Genomic DNA, 17,994 nt, shown 5'->3' on the forward strand with positions numbered 1-17,994 from the left:
GAAGGGGAATAAGAGTTTTTGATTGGTGCAAGTGGATACGGCAGAGAATGCCATGCTATAACAATTTTAGCAGTCCAATAATTTAAATAAAAATTTTTAAATAATTCAATAATTAATTTATAATTTTTTAAAATTAAATAATCAAAATATAAAATTACTAATAATTTAATTACCCTGCATATAAACCAGCTCAAGTACATTAAAAAAAACATGGTGAAAGCCCTCAAATCGATGGCTTATTCAGTGGGTGTGATCTAAAGCTCAAATTATATCCGCACACCTTCCAAGAAAAAGGATTGAATTCAAGGTTGTAAAATGTAATTTTTTATTTGAATTTCAATTTTTTATACATAAAAAAATATTATAGTTTGATTTTATAAGTTGTGATTATTATGTTTATTGAGTTGAGTGGTGAGAAAGTACAAGATTTTAAGTTTCAATATTGTAAATAGAAAATTTTTAAATTTAAAAATTTAATTCGATTCAACTCTTAATTTAATTAAATATAAAAAAATCAAATGTAAAATAAAATAAAATAATAAATAAATGTAATAAATAAAAGTGATTATATCAAAATAATCTTAATTACAAGTATAAGCAAGGTAAAAAAGGTAAATCATTGATGAAAAAGTGTAAATATTTGGAGCAAAGCATCAAAACTCGTTTATATAACTTATGTAAGTGCAAGCAAATATTAGGGTTGGAGGGCCAAAAACTATGCAGTAAATAAACCACCGACCACTACTAGGTTTCCAATGCCATTGGATCTTCCCACAGGAGGGATTGATCCAATCTAAATTTGCGTGGCCACCCATATTTTTCTATCACAATAATTCCAAGCCGTCAAATCAACACAACTGATACAAGTACAGGTCTCTTGAATTATTAGCTGTAAATGCACTTGTTTTTTAGTGAAATAGCCCTACTCATCTTGATTGGGTTCATAGTGACTGAACATTCAATCCTCTTGTAGAACTTGGGCTTCACCAACTTACCTAAAACATAAGCCCTGGAACGAACAATGAAGTTTAGTGTCAATGGCACCGGCTGAGTCGGTGCACCGTTCAGGCTACCCAAGCTAGCCCCTCCTCCATACAATGGAATTTGACTACCTAACATCACCACAGTTAATGCCCTTTGGCTCTTTCTTGATTGGTAAAACTTCCGCATCTGCAAAATCCCCCATATGCGTATAAGATATTTTTGCTTTGGGAAGATTAAATAAATGAATCACGAATGAAGACAAAGTGCATCAAACATTTTAATATTATAATAGAGATGGGGTCGTTGCTGGTTTACCGTTCCGGTGGCAACAGTGAGCTGAGAGTAAGAGAGATCTAAAGGTGTTGATGTTACATGAACCCCAAAAAATGTGGCTGTGTTACGGAACGTGAGCTTCACTGTGCAGTTCATCGTCACCATTTCGGTGCTCACTCCCGAGGAATCCGTACCTGCGTGAACCCTGAATTCGTTGAACGATATGCTCTGCCAACAAAATCAATCCATAAATAAATGCATGTCAAATCTTGAAATAATATTATAAAGTTCTAACCTTCATGGTGATTTTAGGTTTTTGAGGTCTACTAGCACCCCAAAGGATCAAAGAAAACGTAGTGAAAAGCACAAAGAAGCCGACCACAAATGCGAGGAAATAGCAACGACGACGATGGAAGTCCTGGTGGGCGCCATCACCATCAAGTAAGCCTTCTTCTTCAATGGCATCGAACTCTTTCCATGGCTTGCGACCCTTGCGAGATCCGTCGTGCTTACGCTGTGGTTTCATGGATCCAGACAAGCGGGTTGAAGAAGACTCACGCGAGGAATGAGGGCCTAATGAAGAGTTGGAGTGAGAGTGAGGAGGTGAGCCCATGGGGCTGAGCACCGGTGTGGAGTGGAATGAGTTTGTGGTCTTTTCACCATCATGAGAGTCCCTGGATGGGCTCTGCACATAGTAGACTTGGCGACGATCCGATCTTGCCGGTGAAGATTGACTTAGGCTGCTCACCTCTGAGTCTGTCTTGGAGAGATGAGCCGACATTTTCTCTAGTTCTAGCTGTTGTTTTGAAAGTCGAAGACCCAATGCTAGTGATGAAGAAGGAGGAGGAGAAGAAGAAATAGCAAGAGAGGGTATGGAAATGGGGTTTACTTGAGAATTAAATGTTTAGTAAAATTGTAGGATCTCTGGAACGTACCTTTTGCTGTCTGCACGCAGCAATTTAGTTTTGTTTATTATTATCGATGTGAAAAAGTAATTAATGAGAGAAGGTGGGGAGAGAGAGACAGAGCAATGGCAGTTGTCCAGTTAAATAGGTCATTGTTTGTATTCATATATGAAATTGTCAACTTTAACTATTTTTTACACTCAACCAGTTTCACGGCAGATCTACATCTAGCCTGTGTGTCAACACAAAGATTGGCTCTACTGTGTGAGTGAAATCAAGATCAAAGTAACATCAAGGGATCTGTGTTGAAAGCACTGAGACAAGATCAACCTGGAAGGATTTGGAGTGGGCCTCAAAATCTCACTGCATATTATATTCTAAATTGTAAACCAAAGGGGATGGATGAACTGTGGAGCAAAAACCATTAAAGCTCCCCCCTGTAGGGATGGATGGTTCAAAAATTGTTCTATCATGTGCCTAATGATGCAAATTAGGTTGACTTGAGGGCGCTAATCAATGCACGTTTCCTTCAATATAATTGTCTTCAGTTTTGTCAAAAGAAATACAGAGAGTCTACCAGAATTTTCGTTTGGCATGTTAATGTATGGCTTGGACTATGGTGCATGAACTCTGCGGGTCTTATGCCAGGAAAAACACCACTAACAACCGACAACGCTAGATGACAATCTATCTCTTATGTTGACACCAAAGTTTGAATGTTCAACCATTGTTCTTAGAAATTACTTGCCAACTTTTTGCCCAAAGATGCACCATTGTAGTATAGTACAATTGGATGTACCTAACAATTTGTATTATTTTGTATCATAATCATATTTAAGGTATTATGATTTTTATATAAAATTAATAGTTTGAGTTATATAGATTTGATATGTGACCTCATAATAGAGTACAGGGATTTCTTGGGATTGACTCATCTTCTGGCTTTTAGCTATGAAATTTGGCTAACTTTACTCTTGTAAGTCATATAATGTACAGAGACACTATATAAATAAAGTAGCAGAATAAAAGAAAATGGAATGGGAAATAATACAGTAACGCAGGGGCTTAATTGACATCATATTGGATAAGGCCCAATCAGAGCATTTAACTATGGGTTACTGTGTGTGATGTGATGGTTGTAGCCATAATTGGACTTGTTACCATGTATTTACCAGCATCATCCCTCCAACTCAAAGCACCAAAAATCACATCTTTCTTCAATAATTTTGGGCCCTCCAACCTGAGCTTGTAGCTTTGTTTCTCATATTTCTGCTTGAAAACCAACTTCGGAGGCTCCACCATCACCTTTATACCATCCATGCCTGTCACCTTTGCCGTATAAGCCATTCCTTCTTTGCCCACATTTGTTACCGTCCTCTGAAATTCTTGTTCAAACTTGTCAGCTGAAGTTGAAAGCCCATCATCATTGAAGAAAGCTATGAAAGTAGGGTAATTAAGATCCAAGGACCGGTTCATGCAGTCGTGACTTAGCTTCGTAAACATTCGGATTTTCTTTGATGTGTAATTCATTGCACACAGCAGCTTCATGTAGTCTTCTGGTGTTGCATCGTACACAAGCCCGGGATCAAGAGCCTTGATGGGATTGATGTGGCCAGCTCCAATGTCTAGAGGACTAGCGAGCTGGTTAAAATTTGAGACATCTTTAATGGGGCTTAAATTGTTGTCAAATGGATTGGCAGTGGTCATAATGGCAGAGCGAATGGCTGCAGGGCTCCAGTCAGGGTGCGCTTTCTTCACAAGTGCTGCCACGCCTGCCGCATGGGGTGCAGCCATAGAGGTTCCTGATAAGAGATTGAATTTGCTAAACAAAGGATGTGATCCGACTTTAGTAACTTCACTGACTGGAGACCATGATGCTAACACTAAAGAACCAGGAGCCAATATATCAGGCTTTAGAACATTGGGACAGCTTAAAAATGGCCCTCTGGAACTATAAGCATCTGCCTTTGGTGCTGGTTTTGTGCCAATGCTTGTTTTCCGAAATTGAAACCTTCCCCTGGGATCACTGTTCTGCTTTATGTAGTCTATCACAGTTTGACCATCATCAAGGCCAATAAATGCTGCTGGAAATGAGCTTCTAGTGTGAAGTTCAGATAAATAAGAGTAATTGGATATGAAAACAGCTGCAGATACCATTGCAGATTCTGCATTTTCGACTTGATCGCTTATACTTAGATGGTCCTTGCAAACGATTATGTTGTTTCGTACTTGCCTTAGTTCCTCCAAGCTTGCACATTCATCCATAACAATGAGAGGCATTTGGTTTCGAGAAAAATTACCTGGATACAAGGATTCAAAGGTGATTTGCACTCCATTTCCCAAAGTCAAAATTCCATCAAATTCACGATCTATAGAACCAGCAGCCACGGTTAACATCCATGGTGCTCCATTGACTAAAGACCAATATAAAGGCCCATCGTTTCCGGCCGATGCTGCTATGAAAATACCCTTTTCCATCGCTGCGAAAGTGGCTACTGCTATCGGATCATCATCCAAGACATTGTTATCCACGCTTAACCCCAAGGATAAGGACAATATATCAACTCCATCTTGAATTGCCTGGTCAATTGCAGCTAGTACATCGGATGTGTATGTTCCATATCTCCAAACTACTTTGTACATTGCTATATGAGCCCGTGGAGCCATGCCATTAGCTGTTCCTGAAGCATAGCCAAAATAGGAAGCTCCTTTTGCAGAGTTACCCGCAGCAATTGATGATGTATGAGTTCCATGTCCATTGATATCCCTAGGGGAATTCATTGGAATAGTTAACTTAGGATGGCTAGAAAGCAACCCTTTGTTGTAAAACCGAGCCCCGATGAGTTTCTTGTTGCAAAAGGAAGAATTGAAATTGGTGCCTGACTCGCATTTTCCTTTCCATCTGGTGGGAACTTGAGCCATCCCCTCATCACTATAACTCTCACTCTCAGGCCAAATTCCAGAGTCAACTATACCAATAATGACATCTTCACCATAATTTGGAGCTGTCCATGCACCTGAAACTGAGTTTAAACCAAGAAATTGAGAAGTATGAGTTGTATGGACAGTGAGAGGACGATCTCGAGTGAATGAAAGGTAACCAAAGGATTTCTTTAGGGATTCAAGCTCCGATAAGGTGAGAGTAGCACTGAATCCGTTGATAGAATGAGTGTAAGTGTATAAATGTTTGGAAGTAACGGTGGAAGAGGCTGAAGCTGCTTCAGAGGTGTCTGATATGGAAGAAAGCATTGAGAAATACCAGCTGTGATGACTGGAGAAGGCTTTAGGCATGGCTGATGGGTCCATGTGGATGATGTATGTGTCGGGTTTCGCTCGAGTGAACGGATGAAAGGAGACAATGAACAAAACAGTGGAAAGAGTATGAAGAAAATTCATGGTTGAACTCTGTGGCATAAATCAGTATGAAACTCTCTTTATCGGTGTTCCTGTATAAGATGTGCAATATCACGGAATTTTTCACGTCGTCACCCCCTTTCTTTTTTCCCTTTTTTTTTTCCTTTGCTAAAAGCACGCATGGTAGTGCGAGACAGACTATAAGTGACCTTTTAGTTTTAGTTCTCCAATAATAGCTATCTTGTTCCTGCTTTTTATTTCTTTTGAGATAAGTGTTTGTGGGTCATATATAATTTTTTTAAGAATCTTTTGTAGACTTGAGAACTTTGAAAAAGAAAATATTGAACACATATTCTATCTCACACTCATACTAAAATCTTAGTTGCATAGGAGAATAGTCCTTATCTTATTTTTATACCCAGCAAGAGTGCTATTATCCCTGAATTTGTCCCATAATTGTTTAGCATCTTGCCTTTGTTGCCGGACATTTTTTCAGTTCCAGCTTTTGGTTTTTATATTTCATTTTGATGGCTGCTTCCTATAGTCAATTTCAAGTGTCCTACTTTAACACAGTTTTAACAGCAGAAATCCTACAAATTTGCAGTCTTTCCAAACCAAGTCAAGACCATGACTTTTAAGTTTGTCTTTCTCCTTGCTCCAGATCTTGAGACCAAGGATGGATGAATTCATCTATTCAATTACCAATATGGAATGCACTTCTCTTAGTGTAAAAAAAAGATTTAATGCAAAATTTGAAGTTAAATGTTGATGGATTTTCTAACTCTTTCAGGAGAAGTTTTTAAAGTGTAAACACCTTCAACGAGTACTTAAGGTTATTTAAAGAGGTGACAAATTCAACGCAATAAGAGTACCTTGTTGGAATGGACAATGTGTGGTGCATGGCCACTATCAAGGAAATGTAAACATTTTGCGCTTGATAAGTTAGCACCATTGTCATGCCCCGAACCGAGACCTAACATACACCGCATATGCTAGGCTTCAAGTAAGTAAATGAACTAAAAAAAAAGAAGTTAAAACACATTTTTTTCTATAAAAATATCCAATTACAATTTATAAACATTAATAGAGTTTGAGAATCCGAAAGTAAATTTCGAGATAAATAAAGTAAACTAAGAGAGTTCAAATCAAAAGTTAAAACTTAAGTAGCACTATCCATTAGTCTTGAAAATCTAACAAGTATTATCATTTAGAAACTTTTTAAGACAATGCATTTTAAGAATGTCACTCCCCAGATATTTCAGGTTCATAAATAAAATTTGAACCTGTAAAATAGAAAAAGATGTAACAACTCGTTTTTCAGTGATGTCGGAAATAGTGATTTCAGGACTATAATTTTGACGAATGAGTCCGTAAATATTATTATTTAATATTTACAAGTCAAATGCAATGTTATAGGGAATTTTGATTTGATAAATTTTGTTAATTTAATAGTTAATTAAAATAGAGGTGGTTTTGAAAAATGAGGTATCAAGACCTCGTTTTCATAAACCGTGCCCATAAATATTTTTATTAAATATTTACAGAGTTATCATATAGGTATATTTAATTGTGGTCCGAAAATTTTAGTGAGTGAATGATTAATTAAGGTATAAGTATTAAATTGCAACAACCACAGAAGTTAATCATTATTGATTTTTATTAATTAAATGTCAATATATATATGTAGGCTTAATGGTGTAAAAAACCCTCAAACTTTTTTCAGAAAAAGCAATTAAGCCCCTCCTTTTTTTCCACTCAATTGAGCACTTGAACTTTCAAAATGCATCAAAAAGACCCTCAAACTTCTTCGAAAAGAGCAATTAAGCCCCTACTTTTTTTTCACTCAATTGGGTACTTGAAATTTTAAAATGCATCAAAAAGACCCTCAAGCTTCTTTGACAAAAGCAATAAAGCCCCTACTTTTTTTTCACTTAATTGGGTACTTGAACTTTCAAAATGCATCAAAAAGACCCTCAAAATTTTTCAAAAAAGCAATTAAGTCTCTGCTCTTATTAAAAATTAGAAAAAAAACAAATTTTAGAAAAATTATTAAATTTTAATAAAAATATAAAAAATTTAAATTTTATTAAAAATTAGAATTTTATTATAAAAATCGTAAAAAAATAAAAAATTGTAACTTTTATAAAAATCATAAAAAAATTAATGACCCTTAATTTTTTTCAATTAAAATCTTCACATGTCGCAACACAACGTGACATGTGGCAAAAATGATAAAAAATAAAAATCAATAAAAGTTATAGCAAAATTATAAAATTCTTCTTTTGGTACGATAATTTTTATAAATTTTTTTTACAAAATTTATATTTTTTTACATTTTGTATAATTTTCTTACGACTTTATAAAATTTTATAATTTTTTACGATTTTTATAAAATTTTACATTTTTTTAATATTTTTATATTTTTTCTAATTTTTAATACATTTTTAATATTTAAATTTTTTATTAAAATTTAATAATATTTATAGCTTTTATTGATTTTAATTTTTTTTCTAATTTTTAATAAAAGCAGAGGCTTAATTGTTTTTTTTTTTTTGAAAAAGTTTGAGAGTCTTTTTGATGCATTTTGAAAGTTCAAGTACCCAATTGAGTGCAAAAAAAATGAGGGGCTTAATTGCTTTGTTTGAAAAGGTTTGAGGGCCTTTTTGATTTATTTTTAAAATTCAAGTACTCAAATGAGTGCAAAAAAAAGGGTTTTTTTTTTAAGTTTGAGGATTTTTTGCACCCTTAAGCCTATATATGTATGTTAGTGCATGTTTTCAACACATGTTTTGTTAAATTTTAAAAAAAAAAAAGAGAGAGAGAGAGAGAGTTAATGTTTAGTTTAAAAAATGATAAAAAAAAAGGGGGTGAGTGGAAAGAGAGTGTTGTCTTCATTCTCATCGTCCACCTTTCGAAGCCATTGAAGGGGAATTTGGAAGGTCCAAAATTCTTCCAAGCTTTTGGCCTTGACATGTAGTGTAATTGAATTCTGTTTTTTGTAATTTTTATATTTTTGAGATCGTTGTAGTTAATCTAACTAGTTCGGGTAATAAATCGTAAAATTATTAAAATTTTGAAAAATTACCATTATTGAATTTTGAGGTTTTTGATGTTATATGATTGAGTTTAAAGCTTTGATGAAAAATAGGACTATTTTGTAAAGTGATTTTTGTTAGTTTTGAGTTTAGGGACTAAAATTAGAATATGTTGAAATTGACATGAAATCTTTATAAATATAGATACTGGAGAGATGTATAAGGATGTGTTTGAAGCTGGATTTAAAGTTTGGGGATTAAAAATGAATTATATGCTTATTTCGATTTTAAGAACTAAATTGAATAAAAAGCAAAACTTTAGAGAAATTGTGAAAAATGAATAAAAGATGTCATATTTAAGAAAAGAGATGATTTAAACTATTTGAAACTAATAATTGGAAATGCATTACTGTCTAGATCAAAAATAGATAGATAATCGAGGAAAAGGTAAAATTACATATTAGTCCCTGACACATGTGCTTTTACTATTTGACCCTGATAAGTTCATACAGTTTTAATCATTATATATGTTAATTAATTTTGTTATAAATACTTATATATACTTAATGAATCTTGAATGAAATGACATTGATATAGAAGTTGAGTTTGGACTTAAATGAAAGGTATTTAGATATGTATGAGATAATTAAACTTCGTATAATTAAACTTCGTGTAGATTATTGCCCGACATTGAGATGAATTTAATACATGTTTTAGCATTGGAAGTGTTGTGATAACATGAATGTCCTGAATAAGTGCTTTTGATAGTACTTTTGTACTCCTTATAGCACATTCATGCTCATTTAGCATTACAGTGCTCCTGATAGCACATATGTGCTCTTGTTAACACTACAGTGCTCCTGTTAGCTACACATTTGTGCCCAGTTATGCACTCCAGTGCCCTGTTTGTACATTGGTGCTCCTGTATGCACTTTCGTATTCTATTTATCACCCCAGTGTATCTTAATATTGTAACCCATGTGTCGAAACCATTTTTTATAAAAATGGTTAACTTTTTTTTGAAAATAAAAACAAAAAAAAATGAGAGTCGCCACCGATATTTTTTTTGAGGTGTGATCGGATCACCTTGCAATTCAATTGTTTTAATAAAACGTTTTGATTTTACTAAAACAATGGTTTTGGTCTACGAAATTTGAGAAAAATGGATTCGAGAGTCGGTTACGTGCGAGGAAGGATTATCACCCTCGTCACGCCCAAAATTGGTACCTAATTGATTAATTAATATCTTAATGTCCAAGGTTGAAAATTTTGATGAGACTTAAAACACGATCCTTTTGTTAAAATTATCTAAAAGAATTTAAAATGGGCGTATTTCACGTCAATCGAGAGAAAGAATTATACCCGTGAGTTAGGACATAATTTTAAATCCCGAAATGAGAATAAACACCGAAAATTTTATTTATTTTTAGAAATTTTTGATTGTCTCGGTTTTAGAAAAGAAATCATATTCCGTAAGTTGGAAAACGATCTTTTTTAATTCCCGAGATAATTTTGAAAATGTGTTTTTGAAAAATGGTTCGTATATTTGGATTTATCAGAAAAAATTGAAACCCCGTAAGTTAGGGAACGACTTTTCGAATTCCAAAATACGAAATATTGCTTATTTTCTAATTTTTATATTTTTTACAAATTTGGTTAAAAAGGTGTGATATTTAAAATAATTCATGAATGAAATGTTGCATTAATAAATAACAATAATGAAAATGATAAAGACAATTTACTAGAATCATATAATATATTACTTTAACATTAATAAGAATAATCAAAAGATAAATAAAATAAATAATAACAATGGTAATAATGCCAAGGTATACACATAAAAGGACAACACCAACTTAAAAAAAAACAAATAAATACATAAATAATGTAAGGAAAAATAGTTTATAAAAAAAATATTGAAAGTAAAGAACCGAATTAAACATAAACGAAATGTAAAGACACAATTTGGAATAAAATATGTAAATAAATGAAATAATAAAAAACCATAAAAATAACAATAATAACAACAATAATAATAACAATGAAAGTCAAGAATAAAGTAAATAAAATAAAATAAAAACATCATTAAAACCAAAAATCAAAATAAAAAAGAAATGGCAAGCAAATAAAATAAATAAATAAAACACAACAAAAAAGAAAATAAACCTAGACAGAGATAGATGGGGATTAAATTGACATTGAAATAAAATTAAGAGCCTAAATCCTAATAAAATAAGTTTGTGAATATAAGCGGGGCTAAAATTATAATAAAATAAGCGAAAAGGACTAAATTGAAATTTAATCAGAAATTTAGGTAAAAATTGAGAATGAAAATAAGGTAGAGGACCCATTTGAAAGGCGCGGATAACTCAGAAGGACCAACTGGGGAAATATCCCCGCCCTTTGAAACGCGCCGTTTTGCTAGGACTAAATCGAAAATGAAATAAAATTTAAAGTACAAATTAGAAAATAAAAAAAATAAAAATGGATTGGATTAAAACAATTGAAAAATGCGAAAGGGTCTAACGCGCAAATAGACCATTCCACAAAAACACGCGGATCCTCCCCGCGGGTCTGGTCAATGCGCGGGCTAAAGGGGGCCAAGACAAAATGGTGTTGTTTTAGGGTTATTGCAATCAGCCCTAAACAGCGCCGTATTACAGGGCCTATAAAAGCTAAGATTTTTTTTTTAAATTCTATCCCTTGTTATTTAAAAAAAATCTGAGAATTCTCTCTCACCCTCTCAGCCTCTCCAAACGTTGACCTAGACTCCGGCCACTGGCCATTGATCGATGGCAACGGTGCCGCCATCCATGGTGGCCGAAAAATCGAAAGAAGCCCATTTTTTGGGCTTTTCAACTCCCTTAGCCTAAAAACGTCGTTTTTCATCAGAAACGACGAACCTCACCCACGGCAACGCAAAAACGAAAAAAAGGGAAGTTTTCTTCTTCGTTTTTTTTATTTTTTCCCTTCAAACAAACTAAAATGAAAAAATAAACAAAATCGAAGACTACTTCTAAGAAATTTTTTCCTTTTTGTATTAATTGTATTCGTAAAAAAAAGTCTTACATCACTGTCTTTTGGGGCTTTCTATAGCCGAAAAATATACAATGCTATCCTCCCTTTTTTTCTGTGTCTGGTGTTTATTTTGTAGGTACAAGAGCCAGCTGTGTACGGAGGTCGACGTGGCAGTACGAAGGCGTGCGTGGGAAAGGTGCGGCGGCAACAGCTGAAAAGAGGGTAGGGTTAGGTTTTTTTTCTGAAAATGTTAGGATAGTGGGCCACTTGGGCTGTCTAGGGTTTTTTAGTGTTTGGGTTTGTAAATTGGGCTTTTGGGTTTAATGAATATTGGGCTGCATATGTGGTAAATGGACTGTGGACTATTATTTTGGTTTATTTTGTGTTTTATAATTGTGATTTGGGCCCAGGCCAAAATTGGCCTATTACAACTGCCCGTCTTTGCTCATTGTCGTGTAACGAGAATGGAGCAAATACTTTAAAGAGGCCAATTTTGCCTAGTCTTGCTGAATCTTGACTTTATGGTGCTTATTTGTTTCAAGTAGCTCATTCCATTTCACCGCATCTTTAAAGGTATAGGAATTGGTGTTTCGATTTGCTCCAATGTAATTTCAGGGAGAAAAGACTTGTAGCTTCGATCTACTCAGCTGTAACTTCAAGGAGATAAGAATTGGTAATTTCAACCTGCTCTACTACAACTTCAAGGAGATAAGGTTTGGGTATTTTTATCCTGCTCTACTACAACTTCAGGGAGATAAGAATTGTGGCATCGATCTGCTCCAATGTAATTTCAGGGAGAAGAGATTTGTAGCTTCGATCTACTCCGCTGGAACATCAATGAGATAAGAATTGGTAACTTCAACCTGCTCCACTGCAACTTCAGAGAGATAAGGTTTGTGTATTTTTATCCTGCTCCACTGCAACTTCAGGGAGATAAGAATTGTGGCTTCGATTTGCTCCAATGTAATTTCAGGAAGAAGAGATTTGTAGCTTCGATCTACTCTGCTGGAACTTCACGGAGATAAGAATTGGTAACTTCAACCTGCTCCACTACAACTTCAGGGAGATAAGGTTTGTGTATTTTTATCTTGCTCTATTGCAACTTCAGTGAGATAAGGATTGTGGCTTCGATCTGCTTCAATGTAATTTCAATGATAAGAGATTTGTAGCTTCGATCTACTCCGCTGGAACTTCAAGGAGATAAGAATTGGTAACTTCAACCTACTTCACTACAACTTCAGGGAGATAAGGTTTGTGTATTTTTATCCTGCTCCACTGCAACTTCAGGGAGATAAGGATTGTGGCTTCACCGATATGTTCTCTGGGGAACATGACCTGTAAATTCCATTTCATGGACCTATTTATGCCTAGTGATTAAGATGTTATGATCAGAATGAATCAGATGCTCCTAACTAGATGTGTATGAATGATATTTGTATGAATGCAAAATGTCATGAGAATGATCCCTTTTTAATGTTTGGGTTGTCATCGCTTGTCATTCATCAAGGTCATATCACCTTCGTAATATCCTATATTCTTGTTTAGCTGATATCTTTAACAGCAGATCTGAAGAAATGGTAACAGTATAAACTTTCCTTCCTTAAATATTTTCAACCCTTAGGCTTGGTGAGTTCTAAATAACGGTCTTGTTTCAGGTTCTTGTACTATTTAGAAGTTTCTATAGTAATATGTAGAACTCATTTTGTGAAAGTATTATTAGTCCATTAATCGTATTTCAATGCAAAATGCTTGGAAAAATATCATTAAGGTAGACAAAACTGAAATTTATCATGAAACAAAGTCTGAAAAGAATGGATTAATCAAAGAAAGTGAACATTGCTGGAATACAAAATAGGTGAGGGGAACAAATAAATACCCCAAATATCGCAGCCTGGGCTTCTCTGTTCAAACTTCTTGAGGACCATTTTGAACTCAACATGTGTTTAGGAGATCTAGTGTACTTTGTCGATGCCCCAAGATGTAGCATACTTCCTTCTCGTTAATTCAGGTATAGCAAAACCACTGCATACCCCCACCTTTGATCAAAATTTGAATTGCCCTTTTACGGGTTTTCAATTCGAACCCCTTTGGTCTCAAGGCGCCCTTTGCGGGTTCGCCTTGGCCTCTCCATTTATTTATTTATTTTTTCGAAGTACTTCTTAACTGATTCCGCATTTACTGGGTTAGGCAGTTCTTGCTATCCATCTCAACTAATATCAATGCTCCTCTAGAAATCCCTTTTTTACCACATAAGGTCCTTCCCAGTTCGACATCCACTTTTCTCTAAAGTCCTTTTGTATATAAAGGATCTTCTTCAACACCAGGTCCCCCTCATGGAATTCTTTGGCACGAACCTTTTTGTTGTAAGCTTGCATCATTTGTTTTTGGTACATGTGACGATGACGGATAACTTTTAACTTTTTTTCTTCAATTAGGTTCAATTGATTGTACCAAGATTGGATCCATTCTGCTTCCTCCAACTTTAGCTTAGCCAATACTCGGAGAGAAGGAATTTCGACTTCAATAAGTAAAATCGCCTCCATTCCATAAACCAGAGAGAAAGGCATTACCCTGGTGGAGGTCCTGACAGATGTTCGATAAGCAAATAGGGCAAATGGTAATTTCTCATGCTAGTCTTTGTAGGTCTCTGTCATTTTCCCCGTGATCTTCTTAATGTTTTTATTGGCTACCTCAACTGCACCATTCATTTTTGGGCGATACGGCGATGAGTTATGGTGTCTGATCTTGAATTGACTGCATACCTCCGCTATTATACTGTTGTTCAAATTCAGCGCATTATCGGATATGATTCTTTCTAGCATTCCATATCGACATATGATCTATTTTTTTAAGAATTTGCTTACTACCAACTTTGAGACGTTGGCATATGAAGCTGCTTCTACCCATTTAGTGAAGTAATCAATGACCACGAAAATGAAATGATGTTCATTAGAAGCTTTCGGTGATATTGGCCCAATGGCATCAATGCCCCACATAGAGAAATGCTAGGGAGAAGTCATGACATGAAGAGGTGAGGGAGGCACATGAATTTTGTCTCCATAAATCTGGCAGTTGTGACATCTCTTGGTGCAATTAATACAATCCCCTTCCATGGTGGACCAATAATACCCAAACCTTATGATTTTCTTAGCCCTCGTAAAACCATTAGCGTGTGTTCCGCAAACGCCCTCATTGACTTCTTCCAAGATTTTCTTAGCCTCGACAGCGTCCACACATCTTAATAGTACCTGATCATTTCCTCTTTTGTATAGGATCTCCTCATCTAAGACATAGTCACTAGCCAGTCTTCTCAATGTCCTCTTATCATTTTCGGTTGCTTGGTCAGGGTACTCGTGATTTTTCACATATTGCAGCGTATCTTGGTACCAAGGGCGATCATCCTTTTCTCCTTCATCAATACTATAAGAATGAGTCGGGATCTCATAGATGCTCATCTGGATAGGCCTCATGCTCTGTTTGTTCACTTTGATCATGGAAGCTAAAGTAGCCAACGCGTCAGCCATCTGGTTTTCATGTCGCGGAAGGTAGCAAAAAGTGATATCATCGAACTCCTTAATTAGTTCGAGAACCAGCTCTCGATAACGGATTAATTGGGATCTCTTCTCTCCCATTCACCTTTAAGTTGGTATATGACCAATGCGGAATCCCCATATACCTCTAGTATTTTGATTTTACGTTCTATGGCTGCACGGATGCACATAATGCATGCTTCATATTTTGTCATGTTTTTTGTGAAATCAAAATCCAATTTGCTAGTAAAAGGATAATGATGTCCGTTCGGGGATACTAGGACTGCCCTGATTTTAATGCCCACAGCGTTTAAGGCACTGTCAAAGTTTAGCTTCCAAATATGATCTTCTTAGGAGTCTTCTTAAATGGTTGCCACGTACATTAGGTCTTCATTCGGGAAATCAAAATTCAAAGGCTCGTAATCATCCAGGGCTCTACTAGCTAAAAAATCAGCTATTGCACTCCCTTTCACGGCCTTCTGGCTCACATAGATTATGTCAAATTCGGAAAGCAAAATCTGCCATCTGGCCATCCTTCCATTCAAAGCAGTCGACTCCATCACATACTTTAGGGGATCTAGTTTCGAGATTAGCCAAGTCGTATGGTACAACATGTACTACCTCAGTCTCCGAGTTGTCTAGATCAAGGCACAACATAATTTCTCGAATGGCGAGTATCTCATTTCAAACTCAATGAATTTCTTACTAAGATAATATATCGCCCTTTCTTTCTTTCCCGTCTCATTGTGTTGGCCAAGCACACATCCCATAGAATTGTCAAACACTGTCAAACACAGTATCAGTGGCTTATCCGGACTGAGTGGTGACAGACTGGGGCATTCGACAGGTACTGTTTTACCTTGTCAAAAGCTTCCTAGCATCCCTCTTCCCATACACTCGGATTATGCTTCTTAAGAAGATGAAATATAGGGTCACATTTCTCGGTTAGCTGTGAAATGAATCGGGCAATGTATTTTAGTCTTCCTAGGAAACCTCAAACTTCCTTTTGAGTACGTGGCAGAGGTAGTTCTCGTATCGCCTTGACTTTATCTGGGTCAATTTCAATTCCCTTTTCACTGACTACGAAGCCTAGCAGCTTCCCTGACCTAGCCCCGAAGGTGCATTTTGCTGGATTGAGCTTGAGCTGGAACTTTTTCAACCTTAAGAACAATTTCCTCCGGACTTGCACCTGCTCCTTTTCTGTTCGAGATTTTGCAATCATATCGTCGACGTAAACCTCGATTTCCTTGTGCATCATGTCATGAAACAAGATTACCATGGCACTTTGATACGTTGCTCCCGCATTCTTTAATAGGGGTGTTCAGTCGGTTAACCATTAACCGAATTAACCGACCTTTCAAAATTTTTAACTGTTAATCGAACTGAAATTTTTTCGGTTAATTCGGTCGGTTAACCAAATTAACCGAAAATTATATGTTTTTTTTTATTTTTGGTTAAAATTTAACCAAATTAACCGAATTAACTTAATTACCCGAATTAACCGAATTGAATTACTACATAATTAAAAACATTACATAAGTTTTAAATTTTATTTTTATTTATTAAATTATTTGTTTATACTTTTAGACTTTAGTTTTAGTTTTAGTTTTAGTTTTAGAATTTTATTTTTATTTATTAAATTATTTGTAATTTTTATGATTGGGTTGGGTTGGGTAATTGGATTGGGCTGGATACTTGGGTTTGGATTGGGTTTAGGTGAATAGTGGGTCTATTTATATATTATAATTTTATTTATTAATTTTTTGGTTAAATCGAAAAATTTGGTTAACTGATCGGTTTCGAACCGAATTAACCGTTAACTGAAAAATCAAAAAATAATTAACCGACCCCCGACCGAAAAATTTGGTTAACCGACTGATTAACCTAATTCGGTCGGTTAACCGAATTTTTTCGGTTTTACTTGAATTTTGCACACCCCTATTCTTTAATCCAAATGACATCACTTTATAGTACAACATTCTCCACAGGGTTATAAATATGGTCTTTTCCTTGTCTTCGGGATGCATCTTTATCTGATTGTATCCAAAGAAGCCATCCATAAATGAGAGCAGTGAGTAGCCAGCTATTTTATCCACTAAGGTGTCAATGTGAGGCAATGAGAAATTGTCTTTTGGGTTAGCTTTGTTCAAGTCTCTGTAATCCAAACACATTCGTACTTTCCCATCTTTCTTAGGGACGAGGATGATGTTGGCTACCCATTCTGAATATTTGACCACTTGTAAGAATCTAGCATCAAATTGCTTCTTAACCTCTTATTTTACTTTCAGCAAAATGTTAAGCCTTATCCTTCAAAGCTTCTGTTGGATTGGCTTACATCCTTCTTTTATGGAGAGGCGGTGTACTACAATATCAGTGTTCAACCCAAGTATATCTCGATACGACCATGCGAAGACATCTTTAAATTCTTGGAGTAACTCAATGAGGTCTCGTCTCGTTTCTTCGATTATGCTAACTCTAATTTTCACTTCTTTTCCTTCTTCCAAGGTCACAATCTCTACTATCTTTTTATGGGGTAGAATTTACTTCTCTTCTTATTCTACCATCCTTAACAGATCCGGAGATAAGCTGCAGTCTCTATCATTTTCAAAATCTTAAGATCCCTCTAGACACATGTCTTGTTTAAAAGTAGATTCTGAGTCAGTATCAACGTCGCTTATGTCGTTGATATATGGAGACCTGCTGTAGGCACTAAATGATATCCAAAGAACAAATGAATTTAAGAATAGCTATTTGTATGGTATGGTCATGAATGAAATGAAAGAATAAAAGAATGTTCGCTTAAAGTGAGATACAAAAATGCATTTTTCATTGAAATAAAGATATTGAACATGACCCTATTTCAGAAAAAGATCCCTATTGCTTCTAGGCTTAAAG

At 35.3% G+C, this 17,994-nt stretch overlaps 2 protein-coding genes across 2 annotated transcripts; both read right to left on the reverse strand.

Moving 5' to 3' along the window:
- Positions 1–639: 639 nt before the first annotated feature.
- LOC107913241 (uncharacterized) lies at positions 640–2,277 on the reverse strand. The gene is made up of 3 exons (XM_016841765.2): positions 1,553–2,277; positions 1,300–1,485; positions 640–1,170 (listed from the first exon to the last, which is right to left on the reverse strand). The coding sequence occupies exons 1-3, from the start codon at positions 2,036–2,038 to the stop codon at positions 886–888; spliced, it is 957 nt and encodes a 318-aa protein (XP_016697254.1). The 5' UTR covers positions 2,039–2,277; the 3' UTR covers positions 640–885.
- An 828-nt stretch (positions 2,278–3,105) lies between these two features.
- LOC107913235 (subtilisin-like protease SBT1.9) lies at positions 3,106–5,739 on the reverse strand. The gene has a single exon (XM_016841758.2). It carries the CDS (start codon positions 5,574–5,576, stop codon positions 3,267–3,269), a length of 2,310 nt encoding a protein of 769 aa, XP_016697247.2. The 5' UTR covers positions 5,577–5,739; the 3' UTR covers positions 3,106–3,266.
- Positions 5,740–17,994: the final 12,255 nt, after the last annotated feature.

Source organism: Gossypium hirsutum, chromosome D11, assembly GCF_007990345.1.
Source record: "Gossypium hirsutum isolate 1008001.06 chromosome D11, Gossypium_hirsutum_v2.1, whole genome shotgun sequence".
NCBI classification, from domain to species: domain Eukaryota; kingdom Viridiplantae; phylum Streptophyta; class Magnoliopsida; order Malvales; family Malvaceae; genus Gossypium; species Gossypium hirsutum.

Excerpts from the sequence above, each read along its gene's own strand:
- LOC107913241 (XM_016841765.2), bottom strand. The coding sequence starts at position 2,038 with ATGTCGGCTCATCTCTCCAAGACAGACTCAGAGGTGAGCAGCCTAAGT. Across the intron at positions 1,486-1,552 it reads AACCTAAAATCACCATGAAG|AGCATATCGTTCAACGAATT; the intron begins GTTAGAACTTTA and ends TTTTGTTGGCAG. Across the intron at positions 1,171-1,299 it reads TCACTGTTGCCACCGGAACG|ATGCGGAAGTTTTACCAATC; the intron begins GTAAACCAGCAA and ends GGGATTTTGCAG.
- LOC107913235 (XM_016841758.2), bottom strand. The coding sequence starts at position 5,576 with ATGCCACAGAGTTCAACCATGAATTTTCTTCATACTCTTTCCACTGTT.